The 18,781-nt window shown below is 37.1% G+C and overlaps 1 protein-coding gene across 3 annotated transcripts in view; it reads left to right on the top strand.

Annotated features, from left to right (window-relative positions):
- The window catches only part of vps8 (VPS8 subunit of CORVET complex), a 142,698-nt gene that overhangs the window by 113,885 nt on the left and 10,032 nt on the right, over positions 1-18,781 (top strand). For 2 of the 3 annotated variants that reach the window (XM_041263333.1, XM_041263332.1), the window contains 2 exons: positions 2,060-2,113; positions 11,948-12,028. In XM_041263333.1, the coding sequence (XP_041119267.1) occupies positions 2,060-2,113; positions 11,948-12,028 (135 nt within the window). The remainder of the gene's footprint in view (positions 1-2,059; positions 2,114-11,947; positions 12,029-18,781) is intronic. The other variant, XM_041263335.1, reaches the window with a different exon arrangement.

Below are 18,781 nucleotides of genomic sequence, written 5' to 3'. Positions count from 1 at the left end.
ACCACAACAGGCCTGTTCATTCAGTGTTTTACATCACAGGTGTGGACGACCAGGGTCTTTACTTGATACCTGCAAAAAGTTAAATCTTGTTAGCAGGGCTCCCATCTCTACATTCTCATTCCCATCGTCAGTGGGTAAACACATTGTAACTGAATCTGGGTTATGGAGAACAGAGCTTATTTCAGGAGGCTGTCAGAGCAGAGCAGGGCAGATTAGCTGTGTTGAGGCTAATGCTGTTTATGGCTTCTTTCCTGAGCAGTAAGCGCACACCTGAATCTCCTCTGACCACTTGAAAGGACGGGTAGGAGAGGAGTCTCGCTGGCCCTACAGAAACAAAGCAAATGGGTCTGGAAACAACAAACTGCTGTTCAATGAAGAGACATTCAAATTGCATTGACCAGGCTGGTTATTCCCCATGGTAAAAAAAAAAAAAAAAAAAACAACTAAAGAAGAAATGTAACCACTTAGTCACATTGTCAAATGTGTTTTAATCTCTGGTTTCATCAGTTAAAGAGAATACATTCTATTGTGCTCTGTGTACAAATCTTTACCTTGTGTTATTCAGTTATTTTGAAGAAAACTTTTTTCAGTCTTTTTTGTGATGAAAATAAAGCTTGATATTCTGACACTGTTATTCTACACGTAAAAAAGACTTTGAAAAAGAAGCCGTTAAATAAATCTGAATAGGGCCCATTGCCTGCAAATCAGGGAAGCCGCAGGAATAACTGTTGAGAGGCTATACTTGTTTTGACCCCAAACCATATCTCAAGAAATGTACTGTACATGCCTTAGACACAGTATATATGCTTCCACTTCACATGTTTATATTTCACAAATCCATTTTATATCCTGTGTACAAACCAATGTATCAGAAGATCCATTACCCTTTCGCTGTGGCCCAAGGATGCATGGTTTTTGTTCACCTACCTTGTTAGAGGTTGTGGGTTCTGTGATCCAACAACACATTACAGGGGCAAGTTACTCTTCAGCTTCTTATGAGCACAGACAATGCATTGCATTTGTTCGGTATGATCTGTTATGTTATGTACAATATAGTATGCTGACAAAACAGTTGATGAAAACATTCAAGTGGTGCACAGCATATAGCTTATGGTCAGCATTAATTGCAGATGAGAACTGTACAAACGAAAAAAAACAAGTTGTATTACCTTTATGTTCTGTAGTTGTCATAACACAATTATGTGCACATCATTTCGTGATTCCATCTGTTTTTGATTGAACTAAATTTAGATCAGTCAGAAAGAGGTGTTTGACTTGACTAGCCCCCTTTGAAGAACGAGAGCTGTATAGCGGATATACTGGACCATGGGCCTAGAGTACTGTAGTTATTAGTTATTCCACGCATGAGGATGGGCAAAGAAACCACCAGCCCCCCCCCCCCCCCCCCCAATTTGAAGTCATCCATACAAGAGAAACAGCCACAGCTCTGTGACTGTGAACGTTCATAGACTGTTCTGTTTATATATGGAAATGAAAACATGTTTAACCTTAAATTAAACTGCTGAATTTGGACAACTGAATAAGATAGATTAAGCAATGCAGCATAGTTTGGAACAGTGTGCTTTCATTTGAATGCAAGTTAGGTTCCAAAAGATCTGCTGAAAAACAACACAAACACATTCACTGGGCAGCATTGAATATGTTATTCAGTGCTTAAATCCAGATATACTGTCAATGGGGAAAATAACATATTATACATTGCCATCACTGCTTGTAAGCTATTAGGTACAGATACAATATTTGCCAAGGAGTTTGTAAAACTAAGCCCTGGCAGAAAACACTGCTACTGAATAATTAGCTTCAATTAAGAAAAGCAGATGGATTTAGTTTCTTGTTTATTTCGCAGTTCCAAAAAAAGTGTTTCTCATACTTTGTTCCCGTGGTTGAAGTGATGTGTTTCTTCAGCAGCAGTATAGTTTAACAGCAAAGCATTTTTATTTATTTGTATCTCCCAGGTGCAGCCTTCAGATTGCTTACAGTGCAGTACTGCAGCCTGTTCCTTACTGAATTGTAATTATGTTTTTTTCTTTTGTTTCAGATTAAAGGAACATCTGTTCATAACACAACCTTTGGGGATGCTCGTGGAAGAAAGGTAAACATAATTAGTGTGTCGTGAGTGTTGTTGCGCAGAGCAATGAAAAATAAAATGAAGTGCGTTTTGAGTGGAGATTTTGCATGAGAGAATTGAGTTGGCTGCTTATCTTGCGGTGTGCGGCTTAAATATCTTCTACAGCCATAATGTAAAACGGGGCTGTCTCTGCTTTGAAGTCGAACTACAGCTTCATTTGTAAAGCAAAAGAAAGTTACAGTCAGATAAGGTGCATCGCATTGTGGAGCTGCACCCATGTGCATTACTTACTTTAAAGTAAAAGGGGAAACCTTTCTAGTTCTTTGGAAATGTTGGCATCACTTTAGAACATTCTAACATTAGGCCTACCTATGCTCATCCCGTTCCTAGTATGTGAAGTTGGATCTTGCAGGATCTAAGTGATTTTGGCATCAACAGACTAGGTATACTATTCAGTGCCTGCACTACTCTATGTGATCAAGTGTCTCTACTGTATTTCTATTGCCACTTAATTTGCAACTGTGTCGTCTGGCCCTGGTTGTATTATTGCACTGAAAATGATTGGTTAGGGTTAACCTTGTCAGATCTTTTTAACATTTGAATTACTTTATTTGAATTGGACATTCAAATCTACATGGTGCTGTATAACTGTGCATAACCATTACAATATTTTGTTTATTATAATGACCACAAGTGCATATTATTTAATAGATTAGTGATGACTGTAAAAGGGGTAATGGATATAAGTCACAGACATGTTGAATTTTCAATTTCAGTAGTTTTGGTGTTGCAAATAATGTTATGGACACTTGCAAGCTTGTTATTATCAGTTTTCAAAGTGGGTATGAAGGGTTATGAATATAGTTATACAGATGTATTAAATGCTAAACTTTCCTGAAATTGTTATAGTTTCTAAATATGTTGTTTAGTTTATAAACATGCTGGTGGGTTCCTTTTTAGTTTAGTGGTACTAAAAATATAACAAATTAGGCAAAAGTTTTGAATGATTGTTTGAAAGTTATGTCATTTCTATACTGTGTATCAGATTTATACGGCAGCTCTAAATAATGCTCTGTCCCTAAGCATGGTGGGTATAAAAAAGATTGGCATAAATTAATATTAAATTGATATACAATTGCATATTAAATTAATGTTAAATATGCGATAGCTGGATTCTTGCTAAACCAAATGTTGATTGAAAATGTAATTGCATATCACGTTCATTTATATTACGTTTTGTTACCTTTGAAAATATGTAATAATTTCCCATTGTTTACTTGTCCGTATTTTCAGTCTGACTTAAATGTTAATGGAAAGTAACAAGGAATAATTGAACGTAAATTTAGTATCAATTACATATATATTAAATATGAATTTAACATTAATTTAATATGCAATTGCATATCTATTTAATATTAATTTATGCCATGCAGTATAAAACGTTACCAAAAGTTCGTGTTCCATAACACTGTAACTTGAATTTCCTTTTTTAACTTGGTATACAGTCCCTTGTCCTTACATTTATGATTATCCCAGTCTTTGCAGTCATTATGAGGGGTTCTGTTGCTGTCTTTCAGAAAATTGTGCCGACTTAAATAGCTGATGTTCCTCAATATAATGAGGATCTGAAAAAGTGTAAAATTGTCAAATTACAAAAGGTGATTTTTTAAGTGGCTGCCTAACCTTGATATATACTCCTGTACATTGATTATATGTTTCAAAGACACCTTATGTCATCATTACGGAAATGCCATCTTCATAAACCCATTAAACCTGGTGATAAAGCAGCTCTAAGCCACGCCTGCTGTGGGGTTCTATTGGAGGGTGAAACAGCCTAGGCCCCACCCACAACCAATACCGACTAGTCTCCCTATTAGCTTTGCTCCCTTCCCTCTGCAAAATGTCCTGCCCTATTTTATCTTCTTTGCTTCAATTTCCTGTAGTAACAGAACACTCATAGCTTAGTCACTTTTAAAGGTTTAATAACCCAGATAAAAACCAACCTGATATGAGTCACTATATTAAAGCTGAGAAGACTATATAAACCACATCAGCATGTCATTAGTTTACTTCCACTTGTTCTTTGTTACACATAGCCTGAGATCAGATAATTTCTCAATTAATGTGTCTGTCTCAAATATTTCAAAAAGATGAGATAAACCTTCCAGCAGACTAAGCCCTTTTCGATCTGCCAGCTGACGCCTTGAAGGCGCCTGAATCAGATGAGCAGATGATACCCATATCTGTGTGTTAATAACCTGGCTTATTATTCGAGTGGAGAGAAGCTGACAAAGACTTATTGTTTGGTGCTAATTTAAAACCAGCATGAGGGATGGGGTGATTCTGTGAGTCTAGCCCTTATCTCGGTCTCTCGTACATTGTACATTCAGCTACGGTTTATAGGATATGTGTAACTGGTAGTTCTGAACTCCAATAATGCCTGTAGTTTTATTCTGAATGCTAATGCTGTCTGTTGAAAGAAACATTGGTGATAAAGGCTGTACTTTTGCTTTAGTGTTCAGGACCAATATTTCTACCTTTGTAACTGTATAAGCAGCCTAAGCAATGAGGTTAAATGGGAATACAAACAAGGTCCAGAACCCTTTTTAAAGTTGTATCCCAAGGCTGTAAATCATTCAATAGATTAAACTCCCTGTGCAAACATGCCGGTTGTGGTACTTGGTAGAGTTAACTGAAAATAAAACTTGATCAAAAAAACAGCCATAGATAGGTTGAATTCTGTAAAATTCAAGTGGGAGTGCATTACATTTGTCAGGGTAGTGTTATTCATAATCCATTCACAGCATTCTTTCTTCTCTTACCACCTGCATAGAAACAATTTGCCAGGTTGTTCCAATTCCTTATTGAAATCCCCCTGTTGAAATATTGCTAATTAGAGGTCTAAGTAAACAGCAGGCTGGCACAGAATACTGCCAGCCCAGGCTTTCGTAGAGAGTGGCCCGCCAATGTAACAAATCAAGAAATGCAACGAGTGGTGCACGAAATTGAGGGTCTGTCGTGTTGAGATTTTTTAAAAGTGCAATTAGCTGATTGTGAATAGCGCTGAAGGCTCGTCCAAGAGTCATTACTGTGTGTTAATGAACACAGTTTCTGGAACACAGAATGCTAAGCTGTAGAAGAATGTGTGTCATCCATAAACACTTAGGGGTCATTTTAATTAATCTACATGTGTACCCTGCCGGGATAAGCCACAGCTGTTTGTTTTTTGTTTTTGTTTTTTTTGCAGCACAGGGAACCCACATGGATTACATTGCCTCAATCCATAGTGATTACATATATAAAATGTTCCAATAAAATCAAGCTGTGACTGGTAGGTTGATCAAGTGGACCCCTTAGTATGCAAAGGACATTCTCTGAATCAGGCAGTGTGTGGAGGCGTCTGTCTGTAAGTCCCACCTAGCTTTATGTGCATACAGTGGATTTAGGTCTTTAGGTTGAATTATTTAGTGTAAATCTGAGCATGACTGTGGGACACTATCTTTTAAGATGTACAATATTAACACTAGAACCGCCGTGGTTATACTCATGCCTACAACCACCACCGGCAGGTATGACAGTTACATTTTAAGCAACATCAGTATTAAAATGAAAGACAAACTATCAGATACAACTCAAAAGTTTTATTTAAGCATGTCATATCAAACATCTGCACAGCCAAAAGGCCGTATTTAAATGAACAGTTAAGCATAAATGGGTTTATTTTCTAACTTACCACATGTAAAGCACTACTTCAAAAAATGAAAAACTATCATAAAGTAAACATTTAAAAAGAAACCAGTGTGTAAATAGGTGTAAACAGGTACATGTACATACAAAACTGTAAAAACGAAAGTAGTTTTTAATTTAAAATGAAGCAACATTATGTTTTCTCTTGCTTGTGTCACTCGGTGCAGCACTGAATCCAAGTTGAGCCGCAGCAGCCCGCTGATTTGCAGTTTTTTGATCGACATGTTTCTGCTGAAGCACTGTGGCTAGCTTCAAGATGAAATCTCTTCTACTGATATTTTCCATGGTACATTCCTTGTACAAAGGGAAAGAGTTGATGGCTGCCAGGTCCAGGAGAGATAATAACATGCTTGTATATAAAAATAGAAGTATTGTAAAAGGCAGTCAAAATGACTGCTCTGGTGGCTCTAGGTGAGTGGGATTATAGCTTCCTCGTGATCTTGCTTTTGAAACGCTGTCAGGGTATTTAATACATGTATTTAGGAAAAGTCGTAAACGGACAACCACATAACTTTCAGACATGCAGAGTAATTTCAATTTGAAAACCTCAAAACATCGACCTGCGACCTTCGATGGATTCATATTGTCTTTATGTGACTTTATGCTTTCCAGTTAATAAAAAAACTTTTTTTTTTATTTTATTCATACTTGGTACACAGCTGTATTCCGCGATTCTCTCTGTCAAGTTCAATTTATGGGAATAAAACAAATGAACCCTTTTGTGGTATTAATTTAACAAAGCTACCATCACAGCATTACCAAAACCACAATTATTCGAGACCATTTGAGGTAGTGACTTCATATCCCCAGGATTTTATAAACCCAAGGTCAAATAGACAGGTGTTTCGGATAGTACCTATCTCTTCCATTTTATTGTATGATTTGAGTGAAGTTCTGGATGAATTACCTTTGTGTAAGTGTCTGTATATACCGATATGGCCAGAAGTTTTGCATCACCTAGAATTTTAGGATTGAGATATAATAAAAAATAAACTATAAGAACATCATTTAGATATTGTATTTAACATCATGTAATCAAAGAAAGTACAAAATGTGCAAAATTCTACCGGAAGCCATATAAGTATATGGAAAACTACAAAACAGTATCTAATTCAGCAGGTTTCATTCGACTTTAATTTAGGTTAATTCTATAAGGCGATGCAAAACTTTTGGCCATAGCTGTAGTGCTATTGTGTTGCCTGGCTACCACAGCTCACTGCATTCTCATGTGTAATTCTGTTTTATCTAATATGTAATTCTGTAAATGTTGTAAACACTTTCCATTATACTGTATTTAACCCTTGTTTCTCCTGAATCCCCCTGCTGTAGATTTTTGTATATTTTATACAACATACAGTACATTACGCCAAACTCGCTTGTTGTTGAATGTGGAATTAGTGACAGGGAATCATAAGACGCATGATAAAAATGTGATATCAGAACAACAGAGTTATATCTCGGATAACACCAGCAACTACTGCAGTGAAGATCTGGGAAAAAAAACTATCAGATCTAGGCGCTGTAAAGAAAAATAGCTGGGGGGCCTACCAGGGACTCAGTACGACCTAAATGATCAGTGACATTTACAGAGTATCTGCTATGTGATACGTGTGCTAATGATCAATGACATTTACAGAGTATCTGCTTTGTGGTACATGTGCTAGAGAAAGCCACAGTGATGAGGAGTTGTAGTGTATACAGCCGTTATAAAGCTGAAACCAAGATTTCTTCACAACATCAGCGACCCCCAAAACTAGTTTGAGTTTGTGTGCAGGTTTTTTTTTTTTTTTTTTTTTATTTATTTTTTAAATGCCATTTCTGTCTCTCGTTAACATGCACTTTATATGCAGAAACAATTGTCTGATTCCTTTGGCATGAAATGAGAAAAGTACAGTAACAAACATTTTTGGAATGCTGTTTTGTAAATTGCAGTATTACAGTTTTTTTTTATTTTAATATTTTTTTGCCAATAACTTGATTTTCTACAGTATACGTGCATTGTACTTTGGTGTTTTAAGTACACTGCTATACAGGAATGTTTTAATGTATAATGCAACTACAATGCAGTGTAACAATTCCCTCCGAGATACAATATTTACACATGTCCGGTGGACTCCTGGAACCAATTACATCATATAAGTATAGTGTTATAAATAATAACTGGGAGAAGACACTTGGAGAGTGGTGAGGTTATGGTATGGGTTATCTAGTCATGATGTTACTTGGATCCTTTAAAATTCAGAGATCAGTCAGCTACTAGGAATCGGACAAGCATAGATGGGCCGAATGGTCTCCTCCAATTCACACATGCTTCATTTCTAATATTTCTGAATCCATTAAACAGCAAAACTGGGCTAAATAAACAATATAATAACTAAAGTTATAGTTCAGATGTCAACCTGATGCGTAGGACATACAGCACAATTCCTGTCTTCCCGTCTTCATTTGTTATGATTACCAGTCATATATTATTGTTATGTATTTAAAAAACATCTGCTAAACGAACCTTAGTGAAAAATGTTGAAAAAGCCCTAAAGCCCCTTTCACACTGGCATGCTTTGCCCAGTTCAGAACCTACCCAGGTCAGGACTCGGTGTTTTGCGGGTCGGGTATGCAATTTCACACTGCTTTTGATAAAGCGGGACTACATGGCTGACAGACGCAAGTACACAATGCATGTATCAATGCCCCAGAACCAGCTTGATACTGACGCTAAAGTTTCTGCATCCCTGCTGCAATCCGGCTCGTGCTATGTGTCAGTCAACTAAAAAATGGCTACAGAATAAACAGAAATGTCCCTTGCGGAAGTGAAACCTTCACGCAGGTGTGGCTTTGTTATTTCATCCACCGTCATGCATTTTGTCTCGCGCAGCCTAGGTTAAAACATGTCAACCCACATCCTGAAGTGGGTAGCTGGGACAGGTAGTTCTCTAATTCACGCTGAAGAGTGGAACGGATGTATTTGTTTATTTACTTGGCTATGGTCAGGGCTTACAGCACAATTAACATTTAACAAGGCAGGACATGTCAAGGCTTTAAACTACTAGCAAAAAGAATTTCCATTCAGAATTGTAAACTAAAAGTCGGTACACCAGCACTCAAATGCATTGTATGGAAACAGGCAGAGCTTGTATGTTACACATATGTTAGGTATTTTTGCATTCCCCTTCCCCTTTTATGGTATTTGAAATCACTCCTGTGTGTTTCTGTTACTGTATTTCTAAGATTATGTATTCCTACAGATTCAGTGCATCTCTCCCTAGCTTTGAGTTTGCGTGAGGAAGGCTTTGTTATCTAATCAGTTGTCTACTTTAAGTTAGCGCTGACATGGTGGGACACTCAACCAGCTCCACCTACTTCTGTTTAAAACTGAAGACTAGTGTTTATAACCAAATCATTACATGTCATAACTGTCTTTCATTCTGTGCCTGTCTCCGCAAAATCTTTTTCAACTTAATTGATTTGATGTCTGATTCACATTCCATGGGTCAATATTCAGCTGTGAATTTTATAATAGTTTCTTTAAAATTCTATCGGGAGATCTCTCCCAATATCTCTGGGAGGTAGTGACTGAATGAGCAAGTAGAGGCAGCTGTCAAACAACGGGGAAAAACTGCAACCAAAAAAGCAGGCGAAGATCACATCAATATCAGTCTTATTAACCTGCTCAACTGCTGGATGCAGATTGAAAAAATAGACTGTTTGATTTGAAGAGGAGATGTGGGTTTACATCCCAGTTGTACTCCACTGTAATAGTCCTTCTTTGTCAAATAAGATCATAAAAGGAATATTGGAAAAAAGAAGAGATCGTCGGCTCGTTAAGAACACCATTTGTCCCATGTAAAGGAATAAAATTATTCCATTTCACCTGGTCAGCTATCTCAAGCATTTATAACTGTGTAAACCTTCTGTTCTGAACATCATTTTACTTGGCTTCACTGGGGTGAGAATGCACACATAGCTTTGTGTAAAGTGAAAAGTACTTTTACCTTGTTTCCATGAGACAGTGACACCATGCTGGCCTGGCACTCTTTCTGAACTGTGCCAATATCAGATACCAAAAGAGGACGGCAATGCACAATGTCAACAGACCGGAATTCATGTTTTGGAAACAGTATTGCATGAATTTTAGGTGCAAACAGACTTCCTAATTCCATTGAAGTCATGTGACAATGTAACCTTTCAACTCTGTCAGATGTACCTACTCTGTATGTCGATACATATGTAGAGTCGTTGAAGCTAGCAGAGGTGAAGTGTCACATGGAATGAAAGATATTAAGTCCTAGTACTGTACTTAGGATACACCAGGCAAAGTCTAGAACCTCAAAGCCAGGTAAAGGCAGATTTTAGAGAAAACTGAATTCCTTATAGGAGCAACAGAAGCCAGAAACACTTAAAATAATCGCAAACATCATAAAATAGTAATGGAAATAAAACCAAAAAAACAGTTGCGCAACTGTGTCCTCATGAAAGCAGCTGTGAGTGGAAGAGCGAGAAGGAATGGACAGTCTATAGAAACCCAGTTTAGATGCTTTGAAAAGGTCTTTTACCTTTGATTACCATAAAATGCCATGCTGTTGTAATACAAATGAGCCATCCTCGCCCTGCCTTCTACATGCAGCAGCAGGAGCTCTGAAAGCCATATGTAATCTCTGTTTTAACTCTGTACACAAGTAACATTTTACAAGAAACAGCTTTTGTATAAAGGTCATTTTTTCAGCATGGGCTTGTGAGGTAAAAATGTGCCTTTGTACTTCACATCCATCAGGAAATATGGCGTGTCTTGATGGCCTCCTATCAAATCACTGGCCAGACCCTACTCTGCTTAGTTTACCAGATTAAACTTCTAGCTCCAGGCAAAGTCAGAAGGAGTTTCTAAAGTCCCCAGCGAGTGTGTGTAACCTAATAGGCTCTTTGTTACACATGAGGGGGAACTAAAATAATCAGTTACGCAGAGGTTGAGCAATTGACTTGCAGAAATAACCGTTTATGGTGCATGCCATTAACTCACTGTGAGTGGATTAATGTAGCGAAGAATTGCTACTGTTTGCAGAAAACAAGATAATTCATCTCCTAGAACATTACCATGCATTATGAGTAATGGTGAGCAAAGTGAGGTGGAACAGGGAGAAAGCAGGAGAGAAAACAGCACATTTTGTAACGTGTAGAATACCTTTATAATTCTCTCTGCAATGTGAACTGATCTGATGACACAGAGGCTCTTATCGCTTTCCACCAAAAGACCCTGAGTTGGTGGATTTTAACAGAGTAGATTCAGCTGTTCCAAGTCCTCTTGTGTAATTATACTGACCTGCTAGGAGCCTGACGTGTCTGACTTCAGTAAGATTGCTATATACTACCTTCTGGATGGCTGGACATACACAGCAATTACAACATTTGAAAGTTGGTTTAGTTTTGGCTGCTGCTGAGGCGATTGTTATAGGGGCTGGAACATGGGAATAGAAACACCTTCCATAGCAGTACAGAGCAGTGGTCCTCACTATGAATGTACAAAAGGGGCACATTCACCGCTAAACTATTGGAGGCCGTAGTGCAATTTATGACAGAACAAACATTACTTAATCTCAAACAGCTCAGTGTTTGAGATACAGTTTACTAAAAGCAGGGGAGCCACAAGCAAGACCACTGCTGTAGGGTGTAGGTTCACCGTGATTCATCATCACTATTTAACACTCCCTGCATTTACAAATCCTAAAAGGAACTTCAGATCCAAAAGGTTCGACTCGTCTTTCTCTTTGTCTTCAAACGTTTGTTGAAATGTGTCACTGAATTTATTGCGTTTCTTTTCATGTGTCTAAATTCCCCCCAGTTTGAAACGATGCGTCTGCAATGTGTTCAAGTACATTTTACAATAACGTCAATCCAGCACTTTTTAGAATTGGTGTCTAAAAACATTCTACCTTTTTACTCCAAATTGCTTTATTCTAATTCAAGCTCATTCTGATAATTACATTGTATGTATTTTTGTGTCATCCAAAACAATTATACTCCCAGGAATGCGCCATGTAAAAAATACATCAGTGATTGAAATGACAAAGTCTTTCTCCATGTCTTCAAACTGTATTTGTTGATTTCTTTTTTGTATTTCAGTTGCTGTCGGATCTAGCTCTAGACCCTCAGCAGACTCAAGCCTTTGACCAGCTCCGATGCATCTACAGGGGACCCTCCAGGGTAACAATTATTGTCATTGCTATGAATACCTCTTATTACAACGTAGGAATGTCCATAGAGTATACGGTATACTTCTATGCTGTGGCTGTATACAGAAATACATTTTCATTCTAAGCATGTCTAGAAACTGGCTTATTTTTCTTATCTATTCCAGTGTAATAGAGCTGCATAACTTACATCGGATTTAACCGTTGAATGTCACTGGCTTTGAGGTCACACGTTGAATAAAAACGTTTCTGTTTAGGCAGTAGCAGCTATTGTCGGGTAAAAACACAACAGACTTTCAAAGTTACAGAAAGGTCATAATTGAAAAAGAACTCATTGAATGGGGCTTACTGCTGTTATTTAAAAATGTACATGTAATCAAAACAAAACAGTTAATCCTGTAAATTTGTGTTTGTGTTTATGTTATCACTCCTTGGGGGTTGCTCTTGCTAAGAACCAGTTGTTCTGTCTTATTTTTAATGCTCTGTCATGTAGTTAACATCACTTCCTGCAGTGTTGAGTCACCCAAATCCAGCTATCCTTGTTATCTTAATAGGGTCAGTGAGGCTCCTGACCCCTGGCGCACTGTGTTCAGTGAGGTGTGTTTTTCGTGACTGGTGTCAGTTCCGGCTCTAGTTTAAGTGATTTGCTGTGTGATCTCTGCCATGGTGTTCTCATGAGTCTTTGTATTTGTCAGCTGGATGCTATTTTAACATTGCTTTTTGGGAGCCTTCTAGAACTCTGGGACTAACACCTGAGATAATATAACAAGGTGGTCTTAATGGAAGCACTTTCATTACCCGTACTTTTGTGTTATGACCTTCAGAAAGCTCAATGTAATACAAAACCACAGCAGAAGAATAGCAATCAATAAAGTTAATGTACAGAAAAAAGCCAGACAGGCTGGTATTTATTACTGCTCTGTTTGTATTTTTTTTTTTTTGCTGTGGTGATTATGGAGCACTTTATATTGGTATTCATCTTCACAGTGACCGGATGTGTTAGATAATGCCATTCCAATGGTATAGATTTTGTTTTGTCATCCTGATGGAAAAGTAGAGTCAAAATGGCTTTTGAAGCTTTTTAGTCTTGGTAATAAAGTTGTTATTATTATTATTATTATTATTATTATTTATTATTATTATTATTATTATTATTGCAGCTCATAAGACTGAATTGATATATCTCCTGTGAATTGTGTCCTATTAAAATGGAAGTCAGTATAAAACTTGTTTAGGCATACAGCAAAACTGCAGAAGTTGTTTTTTTTCCCTTGCATTAATGTAATGTGTTTTGGTTTTTTTTTAAAGTTTGCAAACTAGAGAAATTAAATGTATTATAAGACAGAGAAGGTCTGGTTCCACTGGGAATTGCAGTTATTTTCTAGTTTAGATAAAAGCAGAAAAAAGCAAGCTTATTTTTTATTAATTTATTTATTTGTTATTTAGCTTTGTTTTGAGTTTAGTTTTAAAGTAACATCTAATGCAAAAAAAAAATAAAAGTGTAAGAAATGTAGGAATATATTAGCAAAGCAATTTAATCCAAAGAGTCAATAGCAATCAGAAAAAGTAACGATTCTTCAGAATTCAAAAATTAATAAAAAAAATAAAATAAATAAATACGCACTTCTTACTAGCCCCGTCCTTAACTCTCTGAGTTTATTTCTGATTTGTTAACTTGACCTTAGGCAGGGTGAAACAGGAGACTGGCGATTATGCCTCTATGGAGAACTCTGCTCAGAGTCCTCTGTGGTACTTATGAATTTAGCAGTTTTCAATTCGTTGTATAATTAAATACAAAACAGTGAAGCACAATCTTTCTGTATTTGGTAGAAATATAAATATTCCAATAAACATAAATAACAATCACAGTACTCAAACTTTGATGGTTTTTGTTTTATAAAAACTGCCATTTCTAGTATTCCCCTAGGGTTTCCCGTTGCTCATTATTATAGGGAGAATCCGCATTCTTCTCTTTTTTTCTGTAATTCTTTGGAGCAGCCATGCAGCAGCTTGCACACGACCCATATTGCCTTCAGGTTATATCCATATTCAGCAGCACAGAGTGTTGATCGCGGCGGCTTTCTTTTGCAGCGAATTTCACTTTTTTTTTCCGGAGCGATTATGCTCAAGTATGAAAGGCAGTATTCGTTTCCATAAGTTCGATTTTTTTTACCATTAGAAAACACAGCGAACAAACGCTGTGGTGTGAATAGCCTGGATAAGACACAACTTTGAATGTTTGTTATTTACAAGATATTATTCTAAATGTGAACGTGAGCTTTAGAGACCTATTTGTTCAAGGTAGTAACATCAGGTCGAGCTATATGTTGTAAACGTCTCTTCTAATTTTGATTAATACTGTACAGGGCTATTTGTTATGAGGCATTATTTCGCAGTCGGTGGCTGTAGGTCACACTGCATTACTTGCCGACACCTGCCTGTGTGATATGTATCCACGGTGGGAGATATTTATGTAACTTCAAGCTGCTCATGGTTTTTTTTTTTTTTTTTTTTTAAAACATCAATCAACATGAATTAGTAATCGACTGATTTTTTTCCTAAAGTAGGACATGTATTAACAAGCAGGGCTTACGTGGTCTGGCTATATCCCATTTACCCATTTATAGAATGCCTTGTTTCTAATGCATACACATATATTTTAAAATCTGAAATCAAATGTGAAAATGAGTCACATCATATTGCAGCCAAGTTTTCAAAGGGTTTGGTAGTTTACTACATGTTGGGCTTACTACAGAGCTAATTTAACATAGGGTTGATATATTTAGAACCAAAGATTGAGGCATTAATCCTGAATACATATTTTGTCGGAACGGTAAAACTGAGACACTTGTAAAATATGTAGCAATACTAAATGAAACTTGGTAAATTGGGGGGGGGGGGGGGGGGGGGGGTGATGAGGTTATTAGGGAGGCACCAATACCTGACTGGAAAATACATTTTTCTGACTTCCTGGCGATTTAAGAGCTCTGTAGTAAATGGCAGACTTGTACTGTGTGTTTTGGGACTGTGCCTGTATTCCCATGAATATTGACCAATTTATCTCAGCTTTCCAAAGACCTTTTCTCCCCGAATGTTTTTCATGTACTGCTGCCTGACATGAACAACCTCTACTTTTTATTCTTTGTGCTTTTCATTCCTTCAGTCAAGTACACCTTGATTCCAAGCTCACGGGTTTCCCTCTGCTTTATGAGGAGACTATCACCAGCAAACCGAAGCAGATTTACTTTCTTATAAATATTTCAGTTTGCCAAATGTCGGTATGGGCCAGTGGGAACTCTGTCGCTTTTAACCCTTCCGCTGACTGAGTGACATAACGTGACTTTCAGCTTGTGTATCATGACAAATATCTACCGAAAGTATACTGTATTATACCTTTCTAAACATAGAACATAGAATAACATTTTCACTCAATGATTATATATCCCATACGGTTACCAAGTTTGAATGTAAAAAAATAAGTTTTAATGTACTCAAATTCTTTTTTTCCTTTGAAATGTCTCCATTAGTGTAAGTTAGTGGTCGACTACCTAAAAACTGTAAAGTAATTGATGGTAGCCACAACTCTCAGGAAGTAGGATAAGAAGGAATTGTATATTGTACTGATTTTCATTTTACACCAAATTATTTGACTGGTGCGTGAAATTTGCACTCAGATAGATCTGTCAACTCATGAGCATCTTCTGTAAATAAATAAATAAATAATTTTGGGTCGGTAAGCATTCTTGGTTATGTTAAGCAATTTAGTATGCTCTTTAAAATCATGGTGTTTATACAGTAATCAAAACCAAAACTAAAGATACTGAAATGCTGCACCTCATAATAATAAAATCTCTATTGGCCTGGGGCTTTAATGAAATGTATTTGGATTGGAGATTCATCCCTGAAGTTTACCTTGTGAATATTTCACTACAGTTAATATTTTGTTCATTTTTTTGGGGGTTTATAAACATTTTGAACACTTTATTATGATTTCTGGTAAGCTTGTACTTGTGATCGCCGATAGCTTATCCGGCTTTCTGTCTATCTAACTTCACTTTCGTTTTTTAAAGTATATAAAATCATCCCTGATTGGTTGTTGGAGCCTTTTCTAGTGGCGCCGTAGCGGAAAGGTTAAAATATGTTTATTAAAAAATGCCTGTACTTGGCAGACAGCCATTTGCAAGTAGCTGCCTGTCAGCCAAACAAAGTTTAAAGAAGCCAAGCTCTGATGTAGTCAAGTGGCTTGAACTTTCAGCAGTGGACGTTTTCCCCTGAGGTAGAGCTAGATGCTTCTCACTGCAGGAGTCAGTGACCAGTCTTAACAAAAACACATTCACTGTGTTATGAAGCAGCATCCTGCAAGTTACTTCACTGCTCTTTTGCGTCATAATTCATTCTGAAGTCAAGTTCCTGTTGGATGGCAGAAGCTCTTGAAACACTGACAAGCAGAAAAGACTCTGAAAAGCTATCTGAGTGAATAAGCCTCAGCAAATCATTTCCACAGCCAGTGCGATGGGAATTGGAAAGCCTGTCCTTTGAAGAAAGACGGCTAATAAAAGCACTTTCTAAGGCACTGCTTCATTTACCTTGTCGTGCTAAGGGAGGCTTAAACATTTTAAATATGAAGCTGTTAACCCATACTCCATTAAACCCTAATTTAATCCTGCGTAAAAGTTCAATGCCGAGCCATTAGTATTGCCCCCTTTCAACTCTGAAACGTCTAAATTGTAGTAAATTAGTTTTCTTTTGTAAATGAGAAAACCATATCTTTCAACACAAGCAACGGTTCAGAAAGCATTAACATATTATAGTTGTTCAGTTGTATTGTTTTATCCTGTCTTCCCTATTAATAGGTGCAAATGCATTCCCTATGTGAAGCAAAGACTCCAACCTTCCCAACAACTATAATAACTATTATCCACAGTGACTGCCAAACGGTTTATGTAAACAAGTTTGCCATGAATTTAATATGTTTTACCATACCTCTGGACTTTACAGTGCTTACCTATTCTTCACCATGCTTTATTACACTGTGCTATGCTTTTACTATGAGAAGCTTTTTTATAAAGGTTATCCAAAACTGGTTGAAAAAGTGAACCAGGACTTTGTTAAAACTGATTGATTTCTTACCAATATCAACGCTGTCACTTCAATACGAACATGTTCTGAACACATTCCCACCATTCCCCCTGGTTTATGTTGCTGTTCAGAATCAATTTGACAGGGTACTTAGAGACGTCAGAACAAAGTTTTTACTTTCGAGCTTTGACGATCAAACAAAAGTACGTATGGTAATTGATTATTTTGCACTGAAATATGTATCCTTGTTCCATTGCTTCTCTTTTGATTTTTCATCCTAATTTGTAATAGATTTATCTTTCATGTTTATTTTACCCACCTAAAAAATGTATAATCTTTGGACCAGTACTTGAAATGTTTTGTATTTTCCTCTTTGAGTACGTGATAAAAATAAAAATAAACAAGATCAAAGCAGAAGCGCTGAATTTCTTGAGAGAAGTGCTGCTTGTATCAGATGGCTTGTAACACACAGCTTTTGTTGGTGTCACAATTCTGATTTAGACTGCGGTTGTTAAACCCAACAAACCCAAAAATATAAATCTGCTACCTAAATGACTCCACGAATATTTATTACAAAGATTTCCACACAAGTTTTTAAAGTTGTTTTTTTTTCCCCCGCATTCTTAATTGCTGCTGATTTGCCACAAAGATAATTAGTTTCTTCATTGCTTTTTTTAATGAAAGCCCTCATGTATTTAGTCCTTAAATGTTTTTCAGAAACCTCAAAAGAAACTGTAATTATTATAAATCAGAAAATTTAAAACAAAAATATATATATATATATATATATATATATATCTATATATATATATATATATATATATATATGCCACGTATATGACTAAGGTTTCAAAAATACGTCCACACTTTTTTACGCACATTTTCATTCTTACGAAAAGTAAGAATGCTTTCAAAAATAGACATGTTAATAGTCAATAAATATACATAAATATTTGGTGTGACCACCCTTTGCCTTCAAAACAGCATCAATTCTTCTAGGTACACTTGCACACAGTTTTTGAAGGAACTTGACAGGTAGGTTGGCCCAAACATCTTGGAGAACTAACCACAGTTCTTCTGTGGATTTAGGCAGCCTCAGTTGCTTCTCTCTCTTCATGTAATCCCAGACAGACTCGATGATGTTGAGATCAGGGCTCTGTGGGGGCCATACCATCACTTCCAGGACTCCTTCTTCTTCTTTACGCTGAAGATAGTTCTTAATGACTTTTGCTCTATGTTTGGGGTCGTTGTCATGCTGCAGAATAAATCCCCAACTCCATTTGCAGAAGTGCAACCCCAAACTTGCAAGGAACCTCCACCATGCTTCACTGTTGTCTGCAGACATTCATTCGTAAACCGCTCTACAGCCCTTCGGTGAACAAACTGCCTTCTGCTACAGCCAAATATTTAAAATTTTTTGGCCGCAAGTCTTCCATGAAGGCCACTTCTGGCCAGACTTCTCCAGGTACACAGTAGATACACAGTAGATGGGTGTACCAGGGTCCCACTTTTTTCTGCCAATTCTGAGCTGATGGCACTGCTGGACATCTTCCAATTGTGAAGGGAAGTAAGTATGATGTGTCTTTCATCTGCTGCAGTAAATTTCCTTGGCCGACCATTGCATCTATGGTCCTCAACGTTGCCCATTTGTTTGTACTTCTTTAAAAGAGCTTGGACAGCACATCTG

Source organism: Polyodon spathula, chromosome 11 (assembly GCF_017654505.1).
Source record: "Polyodon spathula isolate WHYD16114869_AA chromosome 11, ASM1765450v1, whole genome shotgun sequence".
NCBI lineage: Eukaryota > Metazoa > Chordata > Actinopteri > Acipenseriformes > Polyodontidae > Polyodon > Polyodon spathula.
The sequence above is the reverse complement of the archived record's forward strand: the minus strand, read 5'-3'. Positions and strand labels throughout refer to the sequence as shown.